General features: G+C 38.7%; 1 protein-coding gene across 1 annotated transcript in view; it reads right to left on the bottom strand.

Annotated features, from left to right (window-relative positions):
* Positions 1–24,505, bottom strand: part of LOC122408149 (uncharacterized) — a 1,237,064-nt gene that overhangs the window by 364,753 nt on the left and 847,806 nt on the right. The window contains exons 18-19 of the mRNA XM_043414787.1: positions 3,392–3,818; positions 1,819–1,917 (exon numbers count right to left, since the gene is read on the bottom strand). Of these exons, the coding sequence (XP_043270722.1) occupies positions 1,819–1,917; positions 3,392–3,818 (526 nt within the window). The remainder of the gene's footprint in view (positions 1–1,818; positions 1,918–3,391; positions 3,819–24,505) is intronic.

Here is a 24,505-nt window from a genome sequence, read left to right as displayed (position 1 = left end):
TTGGCAGTCACTGTTTTATCGTGGGCCTAAATGTGTTTGTAAAATCTTGAAATTTTCAGGAATTAGTTTACAAGCATGTTACTACATAGAAAAAAATTTCCTAAATCCCTACCCTGTCTCAGCATTCAGGTCTCAGAAGTGGTCCCTGAATTTCTTAAGAGTGATTTCCGAGAACTGCTAATCAATCGACTTATAGTTGTTAAGATTTTTCAAAAATTGTAAATCACTATTTGGCGCTGCTGATGCCAAAAAGCGAGGAAATGCAATGAAAAGAAAACATCCATAAAAAAAATTGCAATTATTATAGTGTTTTTATACAACATTTTGAGGATAAGGGTTTTGGAAATTTTTTCCATGTAGCAACATACTTGTAAACTAATTTCTGAAAATTTCAAGATTTTCCAAACATATTTAGGCCCACGAAAAATAGTGACCACAAATGCAGAAAAACCCCATGTATTATAAACGGAAAACTTCAACCCCCTGGTCAAAGATTAAACATTGTTTTAAAAACCCGAATCTTTTATTTTTCTTTTTTATTTTTCGGATTCAAATTAAGTGACCTCAAATACCTATATTTTCAATAGTTTCTAGTAGACTTGATGAGTTCTTTTCATTTGACCTTTTAATAACTGTGATCCTAACCCGCTGGGGTCAAACAACCCCCGAATTTGGCATCGGCAGGCCGATATACCATGGGATAGGGCTGTCCCATCCCCAAACTCAAAAATCGATTATTTTTTGTGTGGCTGCGTAATCGAGGCGGGAAATATTTCACGAATATCATCGTATCAGGATCGGCTGAACCGATTTAATTGCAACAAAAAGTGAACGGAAGATAAAATCGAAAAAAATCTATACAAAAATTAAAATTTTCGGTGGAGTCATTTTTTTCGCGAGAACGATTTGCAATTACTGCGACGTCACAAAATCAACATATTCGCGTATAGTTGAGTGCAGCAGGTCTCGCACTGGCTGTTTCTTTTCTTTTAATGATTGTCGTCGAAACGCTACGGTATCTCTTGATATTTCTACCTAAAACAACTAAGATTCGTATTTTGTCGCATCGGTGTAGGGTCGTGTTGGCATATAGTTTCTTAGAATATATTCGATCGGCCTTTTGTCGTCCAGCATATACTCGCTGGCGTCTAGTCACTCGACGTTTTCAAATCGGTGTTTTGTCGTGTCATCATATTTTATGTTAAGGAACTATCAGAAAACGATGCCACGTTTATGTGACATCATGTGTGAAAAGATGCATTAAATTTGCGAAAAAAATCTTTGTAGAGGACATTTGAATTTCACAGCCTTCTGTCCAAAATTTCAATGACATATGAAGAGATATGCATATGTCACTTGAGACTATTTAACCGATACAAGTACCTTTCAATATAGAAAAAGAATTTGAATTATGCACATCATAAACTACGGATTTTGTGAATGTGGAAAAAATATTTTCAGCCGCTCTGTAATGAAATAGTGTAAAGCTGTAAGTTTTGGAAACAAAGATATTGTTAGAAAAAAATGTGTGAAAAATTGAAAAATCATTTTTTGGTTTTCTAATTTTTTTTTGTGGAATGGAAATTCAAGATTAACAAACTAATCTGCTATTTATTTTGATACCCATGTTTTGGATGAGCTAGGGGTATTTTAAGATATTTTGTGCGAAAGAAAAAATCCAACAAAATCTTACAGTAAATAGCCACGAAAAAAAGGTTGTCGTGGAAATAAAAAACGTGAGAGTATCATATCGAATGGTTTGCCGTGGAATATCTCATAAAGAAAGATGCATATTACTTATGAATATTAAAGCATCACCTGTTCGACGAACGCGTTATCAAAAATATTTCCGGCTGAGGTGTCAGTCGTAGCAGATGATAACGAATATGATGCACTCGGTTGTGGTGACAGTGGCCCCTGAAACAAACGTTACTTTGGAAGCGAAATAAACTCGAGACGACGATTTTTTACAATCTACCTTTATGTATTTTGACATGCTGAACCCGAATCAAGGGCCAGAATATACCTCAAAAATTTCCCGTAAATTATAAACAATCACTGTGAATAGAGGAAAATTACGGATACCCTTATGATGAAAATTGCCCTTATGAATATGGGAAATTTTTTATCAGCCTAAAACGAGTATGTTTTTCACGGGTTTATATGCTATCGTCCCAGTCAAGTTAACCCTACCAATATCACCCCCGTCCAAAATATCCCGCAGGTAAAATCTGTCCAGAATATGCTTGCCTAAAAATACCCCCAAAATTTAATATCCCCAACAGAAACAACCCAGGGATAGCAAAAATATACTTGGAAAAGTTCTTGATAAACGTCATTGTTAACTTCATCATTTTTTTCATTTTTTCATTTTTCATTCAATATCATCATTTTTTCATTTTAATGAAATGTAAGTTTACGTACATTTCATTTAGCATTCAGGACGTTTTCAGGTATAAAATAATAGTTTCCACGATTCTATGAGTTTCTGTTCTTCATTCCGTCATTCCTCATCTATCTACGTATGAATTTGTTCATTTCTCTATCTATTCATTCGTTCATCCATCAGGAGTATTCATAAATCCCGATAGTCGATCTGATTATCTCATTATTCATTTCTTATGTTTATAAAATTCTACTCTTTTTTCTAATTTATTAATTGAATCCGATCATCGATGCAATTATTGTTTCAGTCGTTCATATTTCTTATTAATTTAATCTCTTCATCCAATAGCTTTATTGATCGGTTTCATGTGTATGTTTTAGTCATTTATTTGATTCATTAAACTATTAACAGAGCCTCTCTATTTGATTGAGGGATCGAAGTTTTTCACTTTCGCTGTTGAAGCTAATTGAATTTTGACTTAGATAGTACATTCGATTAATTATGTCTTCCCGAGCTCCCATTTTTAAAAAGCATGCACGCCAAGTTTGTGTGTAATGTTGAAGTTGAATTTTTGCAATACATTCATATACAATCGTATACAATTTTTAACTGTCACCCGTCCTTTCTTAAAACGATTTCATATTTTTTTTTTCTTTTATGGTCATCCTATTATCTCATGGGAGCAATTTCAGGGAAGGAAAATTTAAATTCGCAATGAAAATATAGTAAAATAATTTGAAACTGAGGTTGCGAAATTTCAATACTTGGCGTTCCCTTTTTATTTTTAAAAAGTTATATCTATACCGAAAATGAATAAAGTAGGGATAAGAACAATGTTTGAATATACGAAATAGAATGAAGTCATTTACTTATTGCACCACCCCGACCTTACCAAGTGGAAATTATTCCGGTCCCGCTCACTTAATTGAAAAAATAGAAGAGATGCAGTATCCGAATAAATCTTTATAGTAATATTCGTGAATGATAAGAGAATGAATTTCTTACTAATGACTGAGCCGGTGGAACCGGTACGCTCGCATTGATAAGCTTCTGTTGCAAGGAATGGATGTAGGTTTCATATCCAGCCAATCCAAACGCATAACCGTGAGGTGTAACTGGATGGCTAATTGGTGGAGTACCGGTATTTACGGATTCTAATGGTTGGCTAGTCAGCTGGAGTAGTTTCTGTTGGAGATCTGCTATAGTTTGAGGACCTCCAACTGTAACAACAGTATAGGAAACTTCTGTTGGTTTTTCAATTGAATTTTGTTGACTTAGCTTCCGATGCTGCAACGTTTGCTGTTGCTGTTGGCCCCATGGATGCTGATTCAACATAGGATCACCGGGCTCGACGATAGTTTGCTCAGGTGTTTCATCATTGCTCGGCCTTTCGTTTTCCGAGAAAATTAATTGGCAATCTGAGCTCGTACGTCTATGATCAGAAATTATACCGCATGAAAAAAAAATATTTTTGAGATGAAAGAAATATTAACCCTTGAGCGGCACAATATCCCGAATCATAAGCAAACTTATCAATCCGTTATTAACGTTTATTTTCTCAACAATCGATTGCAAATTCCATTTGAAATTAAAACGGTATCCAATAAACGTAGATTTTTCGGTAGTGGTTACTGTTTTTTTTGTACAGTAGCGTGTAATGACCAGTAACATGCTTTGCGACCAACAGGCCACATATCTGCGATAAAATTCCTATGAGACAATATTCACCTAAATTCAATCCTCCACCAGTAATTCACTTCCAAGATTTACTGTTAATGGATCAATATTATACGTAATGATTTATAATTCATTGCTCACTATCTGAGAGAACTTGTAATAGTTAGTGCCCATGACCAAAACCATGTGTGATAGAAATACGGCCAAAACTGTATTGAATCGTTAGGTTTCATTATTCTAACCCGACTAGGCAGATAGTAGTTGTTAAAAATATAGCGATCGCGTGGGAGGCCATTTCTGCTGTCTTATAAAAAAGGCAGTCGGTGTCATAGCAGTATGCCTGATAATTGGAATGTACATAGATATAGTAATTTCATGACGAAAACAATAATTTTCAGAAATTTTTCGCATAGCATATACCTGAGCGCATTTAAAAAAATGTCAAACAGTTTAGCCGACATGTGTTATAGCATCCCAGACAATTTTTTTTTTTAAACCTTTCATATAGGGGGACAAAAAAAAAGTCGTGCCATTTTTGTGTCATTACCCATATGAGGGCATTTGAAAAAAAAAAAAAACATTTCTACTGCACCGATTTGATTGAAATTTGGTCCATCAAGGTTCTTGGGGTCGCTGATTACGAATTTGACATCAGATTTTTTTAATTCAAAATGACGGATCCAAGATGGCAGACGCAAATTTGAAAAATGCTTTGATTTTGACGAAAGTGAGTACTTGATGGTTTTTGGGGCCGCTGAATCCGAATCTGGAATCGGTTTTTCTAAATTCAAAATGGCGGATTCAATATGGTGGACGCAAATATGAAAAATGGATTGATTTCGATTTTCGGCTATTTATCGTCACGAATATCGAATTTGAATCCTTACTCCAAGTACGTGAAGCTCGGGTACAATAATATAATGAATAAAAATTTGGCAAACCATGTACGACAAACTAGTCATAATAATGTTACAACCTACTCCCATTTCATTTAACCAATTAATAATAACTACTCAATCTAATCTCAATCTAATAATAACTACTCAATAATAATCATAAGAATAACAAGAAAAACCAGAGTATTGATCGGAAATTCTCGAATGGATTCCGAAGGCTATAAAATTCGAACCAACTATGGAAACTGCAATAAAAATTAATTCGAAATCTGGAACCAAGAAGGACAATAGGTGATTCTCTACTACCCATATTCAAGAAGAATTGGGCTACTGTGACTCAGTCACCACTCTAATACGACACGATCATTAAAAGGCAGGTGACACACAGGTGTGACAGGACTAGAGCCAAGAGACGACGTAATCCGCTACTTTCCTTAATATATCATTTTCCTTAACATCCCATTAACTTTTCACTTCAATAACCACAAGTAAACAAAATCCTTGTTGGGGGGTGAGAACGCTGGATGCTTCGCACAACTGAGAACGCAGCTCAAATTTATAACCAATCCACAAATCAGTGGACAAAACCATCTCCCACTCCGAGAACGAAGGACCAACGTTAAAAATGAACCAGATCGCGACTTGATTTAAAGACTTATCAACAAACCAGGAATCAAAAACCCTCTCTTAATACCAGAGAGAAAAGGACAGAATCAAAATTAGTCACAACAGGACTTGATCCGCGCTTCCGCGGACAGGAACCTTTTTCCACCACCAAAGGAAAAATGGGGTGTACCAAAAATTAGTCATATCACGCAACTCAATCAGCAAATCTACGTTTAGGAATCTTTTCCCACCGCCGAAGAAACAAAAAGGAGTAGGAATCTTCAGAGGCACCCTTGGAAGGGATTTCAAGTATAAAACTAACCACCCTGGACTACCGAAGCGTCTTCTACTTCAAGTCAGAGCACGTCTACGGTTTCCGGAGTGCCAAGATTTAACGATTGATTCTGAATATTTGGGCTAAAATAAGAAGATTTTCAAGAATAAAAAATTTGCTGTTTCGGCCTCTTTAAGGAGTTATGAGCACTTCTAGTTATAATAAGTAATACTTTTAACTTAATGATAAATTTTTTTCCTCGCGTGGATTCTTGTTTTATCACGAAAAATAAACACGGAGTGATGAACATTCCAAGTGGGGAACGCGACATTCCGGTTATACGAGATGATTTTTGTAAATTTCTGCTTGATAGGTTGAGGTTAAGAAAATATTTCGCGGATTACGCCGGACGCGATTGGGGCAGTATTACAATATCTGTTGCCCTAAGTTTTGACCCTGTAGTCTTTATATTTCCCCTAACATAAGACTTCTTTCAAGAGTGATATAAGTCAAAATTCGGCTTTTAAGTTGGTGAAACGGGGGTTTGAAAGAAATAAAGCATATTATAATATTTGCGATCTCCTATTCTAACTATGCAGTCGTCATATTTGACTAAAAAAATAGTAATTATTCGCAAGCGTGGCTCCACCTATACTGGAAATAATTTTTTTTTAAATATTTTTATTAATGGGAAATGTTAACAAGCAACGTTAAGGTGAAGGAGGTTGAAATTTAATAACGAAAAATTATTTATTAGTTAAGGATCGATCACACGATAAAGTGCGCCCCCCCCCCCCCCCCCGGGCAATGTGAGTGACATTCGTATTTCTATTTCCTCATACTGATTTCAACAACATAATTTGAAAAATTAATAACAAACAGTCTTCATGATTGCTTGTTTATACACCCGAGTTCTTAAAAATCATTGGGCTATGTAAATGCATAGTGTAACGTACACACTTATCCATACGCCCGATCCAGTGGAGCACGCGTGCGGGAGAGAGGGAAACAGCATCCCGAAACCCGGGTAAAACCGGATTTCGGCAAGTGATCGACGCTTCGCGTCGAAGCGCCCATCCATCGCACGTACGCGAGCGAGAGGAAAAACAAAACCAGATAAATCTGGATTATTAGGCTTGAATCAGAGGTGTATAAAAGGCGGACGAAATCACCCAAATCTATCCATTCTTACAAACCATTCCGAACTATCCAGTTCTCCTCTCTGCCTTGTCAGAGTTTCAGCATCGCGTCTGAAGCTCGACACCCAAGGGCCTCCGAATTCCCCTAGAGTGCTCGGTGACCGTATTTCACGATCGCCAAGCGAAGTCCTCTCCTGTTTAGGCCCCCTCCTTATCGTACCAACATTGCGTTGGCGCGTAAGAAGATTCCTAACGAAACAGAGATCACTCTCTGTTTCTCCGGATTGAGGTTTCCACTTTATGAAATCCACAGGCACGTTGAAATATTTCCCTCTTGTACTGGCACAGCGTCCAGCGCATTTGTAAAATATTTCAACATAACTTAAGTATAAATACGCCTAGAGGATTCGAATTGGCGAGCCTGAGCACCTCGTCTCTGAGAAGACCTCGGCATAGTCGTACTAACAAATGAAACAACTCGATTTCTGTCCCCCAAACGAAATTTTCTAATTCATTTCTTTTTGGTTTCTCGAAAGAGAATTTGACCGTGACGGATCGGCGATAATCCGTCAAGCATATAAAAACAACAGGGGAAAGAGAACATTTTTTCCTCTAAACCAATAATACTAGAATCAATTCAGTTCAAACTTACGGTCTCACGTTTCATCTTAAGATTAAGAATTCAATCCCTTTTCTTTATTTTACTTTTTTCTCCTTCTGATAATTTAGAGATTCTTCTTTGTATTTTCAAAAAAAAAAGCCAATAATGAACTGATCCGGGTCATTGTCACCCATCAAAGGATCATAATCTGAGGCAAACAAAAAAAAAAGGAATCTATAATCAATCTAAACCCCAGAAATAATTATCTCGTGTTTTCCCCCGTCTGAGACAAAATAGAGTCCAGCACACGAACCAACTTCTCAATCTAGAGTAACATACAAAACCTTTTCCTTTTCTCTTGAAACAAAAGAAATCGAAACGTTTCAATAGGTATTGTAACGTAGATTTTCCCCGCAAGGGTACGATCCAGTCCCTTCTCGGCTCACCCGCTCCTTCCCGTATGACTCTCCGGCTGCGAGAATGAACTGGGCGCCAGGTACAAAGTACCGTCGAATTAATCGACTTTATTTTCGTCGATTCTCGCGATCGTAACGCAACGCAAAACTAGAATTTAGAGTACACGAGGGGAACGAATGACCGAGGACGGTCCGACTACTCAGCTCATCTGAGATACAAAAGGTAGAGGGGGGGATCCTTGGGGAAAAGTAGCAATTCACAACGCAAAGCAAATAATCGACACAGACAGAAGATTCAGAAAAGATTCACAATTTATTCAAATAAACAAAAGTACAAGAAAAGATGAATTCTCGCGAGATTGGATTCTACATAAAATAAGAGTGGAAAAGGAAATTCAATTTACGGCTCGCTAGAATCGCATGGCCAATACGTATCGGACGACAACGCGGTTTCGGCGCGTGGCTTACTCGAATTCATCAGGTAATTCAGGTGATCGGTAATCGCATCGCAATTTCGCGGGTGTCGTAGGTAATCGACGACCGACGCTCTGGCATTGTAGGTAAAAGATAATCAGCGATCTGACGAGCAGATGCCTTAGGTAACAGGTAAAAGGTAACCAACGCCAGAACAAACGGTGTCTTAGGTAAATTTAGGTAAAAGGTAATCGACACCAGGTAACCCGAAAGTAATTCGCGAGAGCGTCATAGGCAACATAGGCAAGGTAATTGACGCTAGGTAACCCTAAATAATTCGCGAGAGCGTCATAGGCAACATAGGCAAGGTAATTGACGCTAGGTAACCCTAAAATAATTCGCGACGAAAGGTAATCGAAGGTAATAGTGAAGCGACTTCGGCTAAGCGCGAGGTAACACCGAAATTCCCGAACGATCAGTACAATAATACGAAGATAGCGGCGTTATACGATAAAATAAATCACAGAAACTAATAGCAAGATAATCTTTGAAACGGTAACAGAGGTAACGGAAGAGTGCCGTAAGATAATTCGCCATAGAGAGGCACAAAATAATACGATCGTCACGAAATAGAGAAAAAGAAATAACTGCGAACGCAAAAGGAACGGCTGAAAAATACGCAATACAAAAGACAGAATAAATCGCCGTATAGACGACGCGCGACAATAAGTGCGAGAGAGACAGAGCGAAAACATCGCGCGAACGACCGTGCTCGCTAGAGCCTCAACGCGTGCAGGGAGAGAGAGAAACGTAGCTGCGTGGAATATTCCAGCGCGTACTACCAAAATTCGATATCAAAAATTCGACATTACAAAACTCAAACTTAATTAATTAATGCGCAACAAGATTACGTCAAATAAACTATACTGAATGGACCCAAATTAATATCGAATCGATTAGTGGAGCTGAGCAGCAAAAACTATAAAATTTGGGAACACGGGAAGTATCGGCCGCAATCTCGCTCGAAACTTCGACACACATGTTCCCCGAAACGCCAAATAAACCGGAACTAAATTCCGAAACTCAAAATGCTCAACTCCATTAATCATTCCGGGAGAAAGAGAAAGGGCTTACCAAGGAACCCGCTCGTCGCACGCTGAAAGACAAAAGGAACCTCGATGATCGGGAGGTATTGATGACTCGCCGGTGAGGTGATCGGAAGAAGACTCATAGTGCGTACGAGCGGTCCTCCAGATTCGGCGTTCTCCCCACCACTAGGCCCATGCACAACGGCGCTCACGCGCTAGGCACGAACTAGAGTACAGAGTCTTTGCTCGCGCTTTCGCGGGAAACTCAAAACAAGGGAGCGTGTACGGAGGATATTTCCCGTTACGCTTCTTTACCCAATATCGCAATAATTACCCTTCTGCTACTCTCACCTCTCCCGCTCACTCGAAACACTCCTCTCGACTAGATGATCGTGATCCGGGTGTCTCTCCTCTTGAGGATCCGGCGGGCAGCTCTGAAAGGACGAGGGGAGGCCTCCCTCACGACTCCGGATGTCGCGGTGGGCCCACAAGATAAGCCACCAGGCAAGAACAGCACCTCGCCTCCAGAAAACTCCCCCAGACCCCACCTGACGAGGCGCCGGTTCACACGGACTTTGACACCCGAATTCACGGTATTGCAGGCGGTGCAACTCTGGGTTGCTACGGCGGGAAAGACACGGGCGGCGTTCAATAAATGGCCTATGCCAGCGTGCTCTTTCAACCGCCCGCAGGTCGAGAATGTTCTTCGGTACTCGAAGACGGCGTGAGAGGGATGATTCTTGAGAGCGAGATCGGCTCGAACAGCAGGAAAGTATCGACAAATAACTAATGCTCGCTGGGACCAATGTGGTGACGTTAACAACAAATCTCTCAAAAAAACAAACGGAATAGTCAAAAGGAAACTTCATCAAACTCAAAATTAAACAATCAAGAATTTCTCTCTCTTCCTTGCACCGAGGTAAAAGGTAACGGTTATTAGACTTAGTAAATTGTCGCTCGAAAGGTACTATACGCGATTCTTAAAAATAAATCTTATAATTACGTGACGATGAGTCTCGTTCCGACCAACACCCGACGAGTCGAACGGCGTCAAAATGGGCCATAAACCCGGTCCACTGGTCGACACGATTCGTACGAGTGGCGGGGCAAAAATGTCACGTCACAGTATGCACTTGAGTTGTTACATAATGAATTTGGAAATTTATTTCAATAAGTCATTGATTGCTCAATTTTCGTGATATCGAAATTTGTATCCTCGAAATGCAATGAACCTTATAAAGATGGACAACATGATGAAACGACATGTATATTGAGTATTTCCAGACCACGTTTGCGATTGGCATTGTGGGTTGAAAAATTCATGTGTGTAAGTCTACGCTTGATCATTCTTGGATGTGATCAAATATTGTGTCTGCGCATAACCATGGAGAAATACAGAATTACTGCATTTTGCTTGCTTCAACAAGCAGCGTATGGTCACTTTTTTTCTTGAATGTGACAATAAATTTCAAAAATGTGTTTCAGGAAATTTTGAAGTATTTTTCCCCATAGCACCAAAGTCTGTATGACTGGTACGTAACAAGTACCTATGAACTTTGATATTCCTGTGAAGCGGCAGGTGTGTCAATCTTTTCACTTTTTGGTTTCGACTGGAATATATGAACCTAGAAATTTTTTACTACAGTCTTCGGCTGCTTATTTCTGAATAGGTTTGGAATTACTGTCATCGAAAACCAATGCACAGATACATCAAACAATTTTGAGTTTTGTTCGCTTTTGAGTAAGCTGTCTTTTTTACTTTGGTGTAATTAATTTTATGAATTTATGGTACTTTTTTCTGTCCATATCAAAAAGTAGATGAAGAAATCGCAGAGGATATTTGCAAACTTTGAATCTTCTGTGTATTGACACGTGCGACAAGTATTATCACTTCCTATTTTTGATTATGGAATATGGATATTGTGACGAAACACTCGCGCGACGGCCCGAGCCCGTCGAAACTAACGAAACTCCGCGATCTTTAGATCGCGGACAAAACATCGCGGCGACCACGCTCATCGCTGTTGACAAGTGGCGGCCATCTTAGGCCGGTTGGCATGAGCCCGAGACGGGCTACCGGCGCCGCTCTGAACTTCGCCGCGCTATATTTTCGGAAATTAATTCTTTTTGATTTTTATTATTTCAAGTCGCCGAAGTGAGTAATTACGATCAAAATCACCAGAAAAATAACACGAATGTAAGAAAAATGATTACGAGTCAAATTAATAACATAAAAACTAATCACAATGAAAAATGTAAAAAGCGACTACGACGCATGCGCGGGGAGAGCGTCGATGGGCTATAAGAACGCGTACGTGACTTTTAGCGATTATAATTTTACGAATCATATTAAAACAACTAACAATGTCAAAAAATGAAGAAAATTAAATAATAAAGGATCAAATCGAAGTTTTTGTTGTTGAACATCGTAATAAGCTGTAAATCATAAAAAGCGGTAGTCCGCGCATCGTATGTTAGCCCGCTCGACCAACGGGCGAGCGTGAATCATGGCAATGGGCCAATCAGAGTAGGCGTTACAGAAAGGTGCGCAGAACCGAGCGAAAACGGAGATTCTCGGCGCTCGAGAATTTTATGGTGGGGACACGGGTATAAGAAGCGCTGCGCGACTCATTCGGTAGACAGTTCTCCCTGGCTAAAGAATCAACTCGGACCTCTCTTAGTACACCTCGACATCAGCCTCAGCAATACTAAACCTATCCTCAAAATTTCTGGGGTTCCCGTAGCGCGGACTCTCGGATCGACTCGGCGACGTCTCGATCCCATAGCCCGTGGACGGTGAATTGCCTATTTCCTTGGATGCCTGGATTCTCGGACCGACTCGGCGACGTCTCGATCCCATAATCCAGGGTCCGCACCTAACCTCTAAAAAATTTCCGGCTTTCCGTTGCACGGAGTTCTCGGATCAATTCGGTGACGTCTCGATCCCATAACACGTGGACGGGAGGTTACCTCTACCCTGTAAATGCACGGACTCTCGGAGGGATTCGGTGACGTTTCTATCCCATAGCCCGTGGTTTACATCCTACCTTTTCACTTTTTTATATCTTTCTTATTGTTGAGGAGGATTAAAAATTTATTCTATTATCAAAAATTAAATTCTCGTTTGAAAAACATTGTCCGAGGTGGTCCAGGTAGGGAGATCTAGACCCATTTTAGAAAATAATTATCCAAGAGGCGATAGATAACACTAGAATTTATATCGAATCAAAAACGGAGATAAGAATTGTAATAGTGAGATTTTAAAAGAAAGCGTAACAGGACATCGGAAAAACCGCGTCAAACGAATTATAGCACGAAGCATTGAATCGAGAGGTTTTTAAGCTCGAGGCGTATCGAAAGATTAGAACGAACGCGACCATTTAATTTAAAATTGTCTTATTTCTAATTATTATTTTTGTACAATTAAATTCCGAAAATTGAGAAATTAAAAATTATCTCAGACAGAGAATTTGCAACGTTTTCGGGTCTTTCGGGTCTTTTTCTCGCCAGATCCGATTAAACAAAGCAAGACAATATTAAAATAAAAATACAAATTTTATTTTCCGCGAGCCAAAGCGCTAAATCTTCTTTATTTTTGTTGAATATCGATCTAAATTGAATAAAATCGATTATTTTATTATTTTCACAAAATTCACGGTGTCCACGTTTCCTTCATACCTGCTCCTTATTATTAAGGTTGCTCGAACCGACGCGTGGCGGCGTTCAGGCCAGGTCGGCAAGAGCGTTTCGTTACAATATATATAAAAAATAAAAGTTATAGAAGAATTATAGAATAAGTATATATATTGTAACAATACACTCGCGCGACGTCCCGAGCCCGTCGAAACTAACGAAACTCCGCGATCTTTAGATCACGGATAAAACATCGCGGCGACCGCGCTCGTCGTTATGGACAGGTGGCGGCCATCTTAGGCCGGTAGGCATGGGCCCGAGTGGGGCCACCGGCACCGCTCTGAACTTCGCCGCGCTACATTTTGCTGAAATGAATTCTTTTTGCATTTTTGTTATTTTAAGTCGCCCAAGCGGGTAATCACGATTAAAATCATCAGAAAAATAACACGAATTTAAGAAAAATGATTACAAGTCAAATCAATGTAACAAGATTAAATTAATACTGAAAAATGTAAAAATCGACTGCGACGCATGCGCAAGCAGAGAGTCAATGGGCTATAGGACGCGTACGTAACTTTTGGCGATTGTACTATTTGAATCATATTGAACAAAGTAACAATGCCAAATCAAAAAAGAAATTCAATAATAACTGATCAAATTCAAGTTTTTGTTGTTGAAAATCGCAAAAACCATAAACTTGCCCTAGGAAAAAAAAGGTTGGGACAAGTACATTATTGATCCCTTGTTTGCTCATGATTACATCCATAAAAAAAGTATGGAATTTTTTTTTTTAATTGTAAAAAAAATTACTTTATGAGAAAAATACAAAACAATTCGAAAAAAATTTCACAAATCTTGAAAAAACATTATATTAAAATAAAAACAAATCTGTGTCTATTTTTTAAAGTGTCAAAAGCATCAAATAACAAGTAAAACATAAAAAACCGAAACATCACGCTTGAAATAATTTTGGAAACCGATGCCTCGTTCTTCTTATTTTATTCGAACAACTAAATCAATTAAAAAAGCTTCCATCTAATTTACGTGCAGCATTAAAATTTATTATATCAATTCGAGACCAAGTATTTTCTAATCAATTGAAAACAGATACCATTTGAGTTACGTGCAGCATTAAAATTTATGATATCAATCGAAGGACAAGTAATTTATGAGTAACTCCAAATTTCAACATTATGGAATTGTTCTTAGAAGCTTTTAAATCCAAAAAAATCACATGCAAGCTAGCCATTTGTTACTCTATGATGGCAGAGACTTATAAGAAAATCGATTCTCTTCAGGCTTTCAGGAGCTTCTGATATTATTCACAATATTCGATGTCGATTGGATCGATACAAAATATGTTTAAATATGAGTTAAAAGTACTTGTCCGGCCCATCACTATTCATTCAAATAAAAATCAATCATAAAAAAACGAAATTGAACGGCAGGATCCGGTAAAAAATTTATTGAAATGCGATTTAGTATCAGTTTAATATTCTTAATAATAGTATAGGTTAGTTATGCCGAATGAAATTCGTTCACTGGAAGAAGTGAGAAATAAAAATTGCTGTCATTGGAATACAAACTGGGGAGTTATTTTGGAAGCTTGAAGCTTGATCCTCCGAACGATGATTTAAGGAGCCAGGATCGATCGACAATTAGGATCCAAATCGACCCTCTCTGGGAAGTACTAACCTACTCCCTCAGATTACCGTTTCTCTGGTTTACCGAGAATCGCTGTCACGATCTCGGGGCTGACGTTCCGGCGCACTCGCCCTCCCCGGGCCACGCTGCATCCATTCGACGACCGGCTCAGGCGCTGGACGTCTCCATTCTTCGGCGGAGCTCTCCCCTTGCTGTCCCCACTGCCGGACTCTCCTCGGGAGCTCACCAGCACCAGTACTCAAACCCGGCCTGCTTGCCGGGTTCACAGAGGCATCCAAGCCGAGATCAACTCGGGCAGCGAGTGGGAGGCTCCAACTACGCCACGCCGCAGTCCAGCCACTGCGCGCGATTTACCAGGGCTAGAGCCGGTGGCACCAGCCATAGACGTCACTCACCACCGGGAGGATTCACCACGCACTCCACCGTGCCCGGTTCCGGAGGTCAGCCTCAAGGGATCACGGTGGCGAGTCACCCAAACCTACCCGCCTTTGATTTGGCGTGAGCGCCTGAGTGTACCCGATCGCAAGGATCAAAATAATAATTTTGTATTCAATAAATGAGGTGTTTCACCTCCTTGAAAGAACTTAATCAAACATAATCTCGACTACTTTGTCGCAAACCCATCAGACGCTCGAGGCACTGACTCCAGCGCCATCTCTCGCTCGAGTCGCTCGCACAGTCGGCTCACTCCTGCAATCTTCGTTGCTGCCTCGTCACTTCGCAATTCTCGACGTCGATCGCTCTCGCTAAAGTTCGACTTTTAACATATACAGATACGTCAAATCCTGAATGTGTTAGTAACTTTTGCATAGGCTTAAGCCCGTGCAAAGTTTTTTCTCAGAAATTACAACACCGATCATGCTGATTTTGGGCTCATTCGACAGAGACCTTCTTAATTAGCTAAAAGTTCAATTTTCAAAGCCATACATAACTCATGAGCTTCGCAATTCAAGAAAATGACATACCAATTTATCCCCACCACCGCGAATCGTTTTATTCAGAGAAAATATAGTCTCGGCGAGAGCCTCAGGCCAGCAGATGACAGGGCTATCAATGTACTTGTCCCGAGACTCTGCCGAGTCTCTTGAAATGATTAGCTTTCATGTGATTTTTTTTTGGATTTGAAAGCTTCTTAAGAACAATTTAATAATGTCAAAATTTGGAGTTACTCATAAATTACTTTTCCTTTGATTGATATTATAAATTTTAGTGCTGAACGTAATCCTAGTGGTAACTTTATTCAATTCATTAGAAAATACTTGGCCTCGAATTGATATAATAAATTTTAATGCTGCACGTAAATTAGGTGGAATTTTTTAAATTGATTTAGTTGTTCGAATCAGATAAGAAGAATGAGGCATCGGTTTCCCAAATGATTTGAAGCGCGATTTTTCGGTTTTTTATTTTTTACTTGTAATTTGATCCTTTTGACACTTTAAAAAATAGATAAAAATTAGTTTTTTTTTAATATAAGGTTTTTTCAAGATTTGTGAATTTTTTTTCGAATTGTTCTGTATTTTTTTTTATAAAATATTTTTTTTTACAATTTTAAAAATTTTTTTTAAGTTTTTTTTATGGATGGAATTATCAGCAAACGAGGGACCATCAATATACTTGTCCCAACCTTTTCTTCCCTAGGGGTATAGCACCATCAAAGGCCTCATGTCCCTGGGGCTAACTTTGCGGCGGTGTCGTGGACTGACGTCACATGCCAGCACCTCCACCTCTCCACTATTCACCGAGATATTATGAAAATGGGTCATGTTGTTTTGACAATGCGAAGTTCGGAATGTGTGTATCGTGTGCTGGATGAATTCGTGGTGATCGATCGGTTAATTGTGTCATCCTTTCCTATCGTGAATCGTTTTTAAGCATAGATTTATTTGAATGAATAATTTGTTGAATGTAAATGAATTTCAATAACTTTTTTAAAACTTTTATCAAATAAAAATATCTAATCCAATGTATTTTTGTCGTATTTTTTTACATTTAGTTTGGCCGTGCCCTCCAGTCCCTTTTTTACACCTATTTATCAAACCATAAGTAACAGCACGAATGCTGTTAAAAAATTGGAGACAAGTACATTTATGTTTGATGTCACCTGGACAGTAGTCTCAGTGAAACCCTATGTGACACTCATGTAGTTCAAAACACGAATGCACGATGATTTATAAGAAGTTGTTCGATCTGTTCTCTCGAAACTTGCTTCAAATGAGCAATTCATTACTAAAGGTTATAAAAAAAAACCATTTCAAACGCAATGAATAAAAAATTGAATCTGTTAAATCATGGTAATGCGTGAAAAACTTTTGGTTCAAAGGAACAAAACGTGGTCAAATAAATGCAAAAGTGACGAGTACATCGGATGACGAGTGAAAAAAATTCAAAACATAATGGTATGTAAAAAAAATTACGAAACCAACTGTAAATAATTTCAACAAAACAAAATGAGTGCGACACGGGCATTTCTTGAAATTCGATGAAAAGTGATTCCCTAGTGTATTACTATATACCCTTTCTTAAAAAAAAATTTTCCATATATCGGAATGTAAAGCCTCTATCCGTTGCAATGGTTTTGTTTACTCGATGCCATGAATTGTTGCGAAGAGATAGTTGCCGCCGAGCATATGTGGAATGATGTCCAAATTCAAGTGGGCGTGTAGCAGCGTTAATGCTAGTTCCATAAAAATAACGCAGAAATTAACGTCTAGTTTGATTTTTATTTGAATGAGCAATTTGAATGAAAAGTGATGGGCCGGACAAGTACTTTTAGCACATATTTAAACATAATTTGTACCGATACGAAATCGACGTCGAATATTGTGAATACCAGGGGATCCTGAAAGTCTGAGAAGAATCGATTTTCTTCTAAGTAAGTCTCTGCCACCATAGAGTAACAAATGACTTTTACCTTCGATGCGATTTTTTTTTGGATTTGAACGTTTCTCAGAACAATTTCATATTGTGAAAAATTATGTATTATATACTAATAAAATACTTATCCTCCGATTGATGCCATAAATTGTAGTGCTGCACATAACTCAGATGGTAACTTTTTTGATTCACTTGAACTTTCTCAAGTTCCGGGTGCTTCCCGTAAGAATGAATTTCTCACGTCCTATTAGTAGTAAGGCTATACCAGTTCTAACCCATGGGGCTCTCAGGGGGGAGCGGGGACGGGGGAGCGCGGGGACCGTTGCGGGGCTGCACGGCATGTGGAGGGGAAGGTGCGGGGGTGCGGCGGCACTTTGAAGAGACAAAAGATTTTTTTACACCCTCCAATGACTGATTTATGTTTCTGGTATATCAGATTGAACGGAATTTTCTTTTTAAAGTGCTCTTGCCGAAGATGATCTTAATTATCGGACTCCGTGACGAAAGATGTTTACATGTCACACTAATGACAAATTTATGTGTCCGGTGTTACGTATTTTGTATTGCGGCGCAAGTTCCGACAAGATTTCTTTTTCAAAATGCCCCTCCCCCAATTTTTGCTTAGAGGAATATATTGTTTTCTTCTGAGAAAAAATGAAAGTTTGCATCAGACTGGAAGTATTTGCTCTCAATGACAGATTTATGTGTCCTGTGTTACATTCCTGAGATGGCGATTTCTTTTTTCAAAATGCCTCTCCCTCGACAAATTTATGTGTCCTGTGTTGCATCTTTTGTATGCCTGAGGTGGTACAAGTTTCGACGAGATTTCTTTTTTTCAAAAACTAGTTTTAACTCAGAGATTTCAGGGGGAGTGCGTTGCGGGGGCTGTGTGAAGGTCCTCAGGGTAGTGAGGAAGTGGAGGAGGGATGCAGTGGTCCTGCTTGCGGCATTGCATAGACAAAAGTATATTCGAGGAAAAAAGAATTCGCTGATGCCCAATAACAGATTTATGTTTCCTGCATAGAAAAGTCAGTTGAGACGAAAAGTGTTCTCAATTATTGGTATCCGTGACGAAGGAGACCCCTAATGCGAGATTTATGTGTCCTGTGCTACATTCCTGAGAAGGCAATGAGATTTCTTTGGGAAATGCGCCTGCCTTCCCACCCATTTTTAGCTTGAAAGTTGTCAAGAAGAATGTTTTCCGAGAAAAACTATAAAAATTTTCACATTGGACTAGAAATCTTTACAGAGATGCACAATGACAGATTTATGTGTTCGCTGTTGCACATTTTTTAACCTGCAGAGGCATTTCTCAAAAAGTGTAAAAAGGGATTTTTTGAAGTCAACCGCACTTCCTCCACTTTCTCGATTAGATCTTGGGAATCACATTAGAGTTTCCAGAAAAGTCAAGATTTTTCCTCCCTCCTACTCATCCCCACCTCAGAACCGAAAAAAACGCGTATATAAAATGAAACAATTTTGAGGAAGGTCCAGACTCTGTTGAGACGACGTAACAGTTACGAGTCGAATTCCGTTCAGTGCATCATGTCTCTCACCGTCGACATTGCTACCGAGCAATTGCTGCGTATGCAAGCAACTCTCTTGCGGACGTTGGAGCAACTTTTGGTGTGGGAACACCAATGTGATACCCTCATCGAATCGTTGGAGGAGCAAGTTCGATCGAAACGACCACGACTGGGATATCACCACTCGGTCACTTCGCAAATCTTGCGTCTCGAATGTTTGAAGCAGGCAACACGCCAACGCTTCATACATTGGGGCGGAGGATTAAATGATCACGGATTAACATGGCGCGAAATTGACAGCGCATTTGAGAATCGCTTGTCAACTGGCGCTGTGATTAATCGTGATCATATCGACCCACGAAAGTTTCTATTGGATGCGTATGAGCTTGTTGAAGAACAAGTGCAGGCTCATATTCGTAAACACAATAGCATCAAAGTGAACACTTCGTTTAACGGAGAGTTTACCGTGGGTGATAAGCGGGCGAATAAAAGTGTCAACACGGCAAATGTTGAACTTTTCACAACATCGGACCTGAGTGAGTGGTATCAGAAGCGAGTCGTGGAGCCGACTCTAAAATCGCTCGAGGAGTTCCAAGAGAGTGACAGCGGCTGGACCTTGACATCCATAACCAATCTAACAGTGAACATCAACAAATATAATGCCTTACGTGCAGGATGTCACGTTTCATTGGTAAAATGGATACAGTTGAAAAGAGCGGTGGTGAATGTGAAATCGACAGATAATGCGTGTTTTGGATGGGCAATGACTGCTGCTCTTCATCCGGTAGACCGATACAGCGATCGCACATCTTCTTACCCGCATTATTCGACGATATTCGACTTCCGAGGCATCAACTTCCCTATGACGTTGGACCAGATTGGGAGATTTGAAAAGATGAATAATCTCTCAATCAACGTCTATAGCGCGAACAAGGAAGTCATTTTACCAGTCCGCGTGAGCAAGGAGAAAAAAGAGCGCCACATCAACTTGCTGTACATTGAAGACGTGTCGGGATGTGGAATTGGACACTTTGCGTGGATCAAGAATTTATCCCGACTAGTCAACTCTCAACTTAATACTGATGGGCACAAGAAATATATCTGTGATCGGTAAGTAAATTAATATACAACTGTAAAAAATTTCATTCGTTGCGATAATGATGAAACGTTTTTAAAAATTTGAAATTTATTTTATTGTTACAGATGCCTGCATTACTTTTCAACCATCGAAAAGCTACAGTCTCATGAGGTTGATTGCGGCGTACTCAACGATTGTGCTGTTCGACTACCGGGCGAAAACGACAAATGGCTGGAATTCACGAACGCCAATCGTAAGGAGCGTCTCCCGTTCGTGGTATATGCCGACCTCGAATGTATCCTGGAGAAGACCAACGCTGATGAGAGGGAGAAAAATAAGAGCCAACATCATCGTGTCTTCAGCGTTGGATATTATGTCAAGTGCTCCTACGATGATTCGCTGTCGGGATACCACGAACGAAGGGGTGAGGATTGTGTGGAATGGTTCGTAGAAGAACTTAAGCAATTAGCTTTGCGGGTAGAAAAAATTCTTCTTACGAACGTTCCAATGAAAGAATTGTCTCCGCAAGAGTGGAGGAAATTTCGGGAAGAAAAAGAATGTCATATTTGTGAGAAGCCTTTTGTCGAGGGTGATGAGCGTGTCCGCGATCATTGCCACCTGACAGGACAATTCAGAGGTCCGGCTCATTCAAATTGTAATTTAAACTATCAGAATTCGTTTTTCATGCCAATAGTTTTCCACAATTTATCCGGTTATGATGCACATCAAGAGACTCGGTAGAGTCTCGGTCAAGAGACTCGGTAGAGTCTCGGGACAAGTACATTGACAGCCCTGTCGTCTGCTGGCCCGAGGCTCTCGCCGAGACTATACTTTCTCTGAATAAAACGATTCGCGGTGGTGGGGGTAAAATTGGCATGTGATTTTCTTTAATTGCGAAGCCTATGAGTTATGTACGACTTTGAAAATTGAACTTTCAGCTAATTGAGAAATTCTCTATCGAATGAGCCCAAAAACAGCATTATTGGTGGCGTAATTGCTGAGAAAAAACTTTGCACGGGCTCAAGATTATGCAAAAGTTACCAACACATTCAAAAATTTATGTGTCTGTATATTATAGTATAACACCATCAAAGGCACTTTGATGCTATCGAGTTTCTGATTGGTTGGATCTGACGACATCCATTTTTAGACGTTGTGATTGGTTGTTGAAATTAGTTGTTGATGATTGGAAATCTGACGTCAACTTCAGAACGTAGCACACGGCGCAGCACAGCTGGTAACAGCAGTCATAAATTCGATCGATATACATATATATATGTACAAACCATGTGTCAGTTTTTGATCGCATGAACAGAGTTTCGACATTACGAAGTGCGTGCGGGATAAATAGAAAAATAATTTTCGTCATCTAAAGAAGTGCATATTACTATTTATTTTGTTAAAATTTGTGATATATTAAACCGGTATCAAAGCGGCCGCGTAAATGTAGTCTGTGATGTGAGTGTGAAAAAGAATATAAAAAATGCGCGATGCATATGTCAACGAAACTTTTCAAGATTTCATTATTTCGTTCGATTGGAAATAAGTGTTGACTGAAATAATCCTTCAATTAAACCAAATTACAAAATATTGCCCAGTGCGAATATATCGTCACTGGCATGGTTATATATCATGTGTAAATAGGTTATACATACGAATAAATAGAACAAAAACACACGGAACTGTTAGAATGATATTAGAAACTTTACTTGAATAAATGTTTTCTAATTTATTTCCTGTGTCAACATTATATATAAACATTCCCATATTTTGCTTGATATTCAGTTTGGCTCTGCCCTCTCCGATCCTTGTTTTCACCCCATCAGTTTGCAGAGGATCGATACATATTATTAATTCGTTCCCTAATATGTGTCCTATGATTTTCTACTCCTTCTTCATGATGATTGTGGTAACATAATTCGAGAGGTTTCTAACCATAATCTTGAATTGCACATTTTGTAAATCAGATTTTCAAAAAAATTTCTGGTCTTGGTATAAGTATAGTTATTCTTTTTCTACTTGGTCTGTCGAGTGATAAATTTGGAAACTTGTTCCAGAAAGCCTTTGGAGACTTTTTTTCTGATGATATGAAAAGTCGTATCTTCGGAATGTAGTGGGTAAACACAAATTTTGACAATAGAACTTATGAAATGACATGTGTGTTGAGTATTCCCACTTTGCAAACTGAAAATGTGGAATTAATAGTGAAAAGATTCATTATGATAAGTCTGCAGTTGCTCAGTTTTGGATACGATCAAATATCATGCCTGCCAACATCTATGGAAATATACAGAATTTCTGAATGCAATGTGCGCTATGTCATTTTAATGCAACATCATGACTTTTGACAACTTTTCATTATAATGCTGTAGATTCGGATCATTGAAATACAGCGAAAATCTGCAAACTATACAATTTATATACTGTGCCATTCATTTTACATTTTGACTCTAACCGTAACATATATATGAAGTAAAAAATTGATTATAAAAGTCTTCAGTTGCTCATTTATCGATAGATTTGAAATTGCTGTCTACGAAGCTCATTGCGTAGATACATTGAACCGCAGCAGATACCTGCGAACTCTGAAATTTCTGTGGATAAATATATATGCTACGGATCAGCCCTTATCTTTGATTATGGTAATATGTAATGGAACTTGGTTCAGCAAGTTTTAAGGTGTTTCTTTTCAAATAGTATTGAAAATGTATTACTGTGGTATGGAGCGAAAACCTTCAAACTTTCATATTTTTGTGGCGCAGCATGTGTGCCAATACTGCGGTATGGAGCGAATACCTGCAAACTTTCATATGTTTGTGTCGCAGCATGTGTGCCCATCATTTAAATTTTTTACTCCAACCGTAACATATAATCTCAAAAATTCATCCCAAAAGTCTTCAGCTTTACTAATTAACTTAATTTTCCTTTTTCTAAATTCTATGCTGAATTTCTGAATTTCTAAATTTATTTCTAAATTATCCTGAAATTAAATTGTTTACCTCCACAACCAATGCAGGTACCTTAAACGTCTTTGAATTCCGTTGCTCTGTTGAATTAAGTACGCTCAGTTTTTTTTGCTTCTTTGAGTTCTAACATAATAAATGTTTTCAGGTGCCTTTTTTCGGCAACTATCAAACTGTAGATAATTGGATCGCAGCGGCCACTTGCAAACTTTGGAAATATATTTCGTCGGGGGTACGTTTTGGAAGACACGAAAATGTCTAGATTCAGAATGCAAAAGCGACATTTAAAAATGGCCAATTCTGTTGGATTTGTTGAGTCTTGAATTTGGTCTATCTTTCCTCTTTTCCTTTCTTTTTTCTAACGTTATAAGCTGAAAATCACATCTCGGGCCGCAACACGCATTGCTCCATGCTCTTGAGTTCCCAATGGACGAAACATATTAAAAGACAAAGAGAAAAATCACCAAAGTCCAAGAACAAACCTCTATCGAAATAGTTCCAATACAATTTTTACGAAAAATAGGTCTATTTTCGTGGAAACCAAAGTTACAAGCCGAAAAACATATCTCGACCTCCAACCTGCTTTCCACCGTGCTCTTGGGTTCCTAATTGACAAAACATATTAGAGTTAAAGGAAAAAAATTGCCAAAGTCCAAGAACAGACCTGTGACGAAATATTTGCAGTACATTTTTGACGAAAAATAGGTTTTTTTTTTGTGGAAACTAACGATATAAGCCAAAAATCATATCGCAGCCTCTAACCCGCTTTCGACCGTGCTCTTTGATTCCTAATTGATAAAACACATTAGAGTACATGGAAAAAAATCCTCAAAGTCCAAGGACAGACCTGTGACGAAATATTTTCAGTACTATTGAGACGAAAAATAGGTCTTTTTTCGTGAAAACCAACGTTATAAGCCGAAAATCATAAATAATTCGTAGAAATTTAAACTAAAATCCTATAGTCAACTGAACATAAATAAGGAACTTTAGAGAAAAAATACGTGATATCAAACCATAAACTTCCCCTAGGAAAAAAAAGGTTGGGACAAGTACATTGATGGTCCCTCGTTTGCTAATAAATCCATCCATAAAAAAACTTTAAAAAAAATTTTCTTTAAAAATTGTCAAAAAAATTATTTTATAAAAAAAAAATACAGTACAATTCGAAAAAAATTTCACAAATCTAGAAAAAACAGTATGTTTAAAAAAAAAATATTCTGTATCTATTTTTTAAAGTTCAAAAAAATCAAATAACAAGTAAAAAAT

This window comes from Venturia canescens, chromosome 1, assembly GCF_019457755.1.
Source record: "Venturia canescens isolate UGA chromosome 1, ASM1945775v1, whole genome shotgun sequence".
Taxonomy (NCBI): domain Eukaryota; kingdom Metazoa; phylum Arthropoda; class Insecta; order Hymenoptera; family Ichneumonidae; genus Venturia; species Venturia canescens.
This window is presented reverse-complemented; position numbering and strand designations above follow the sequence as displayed.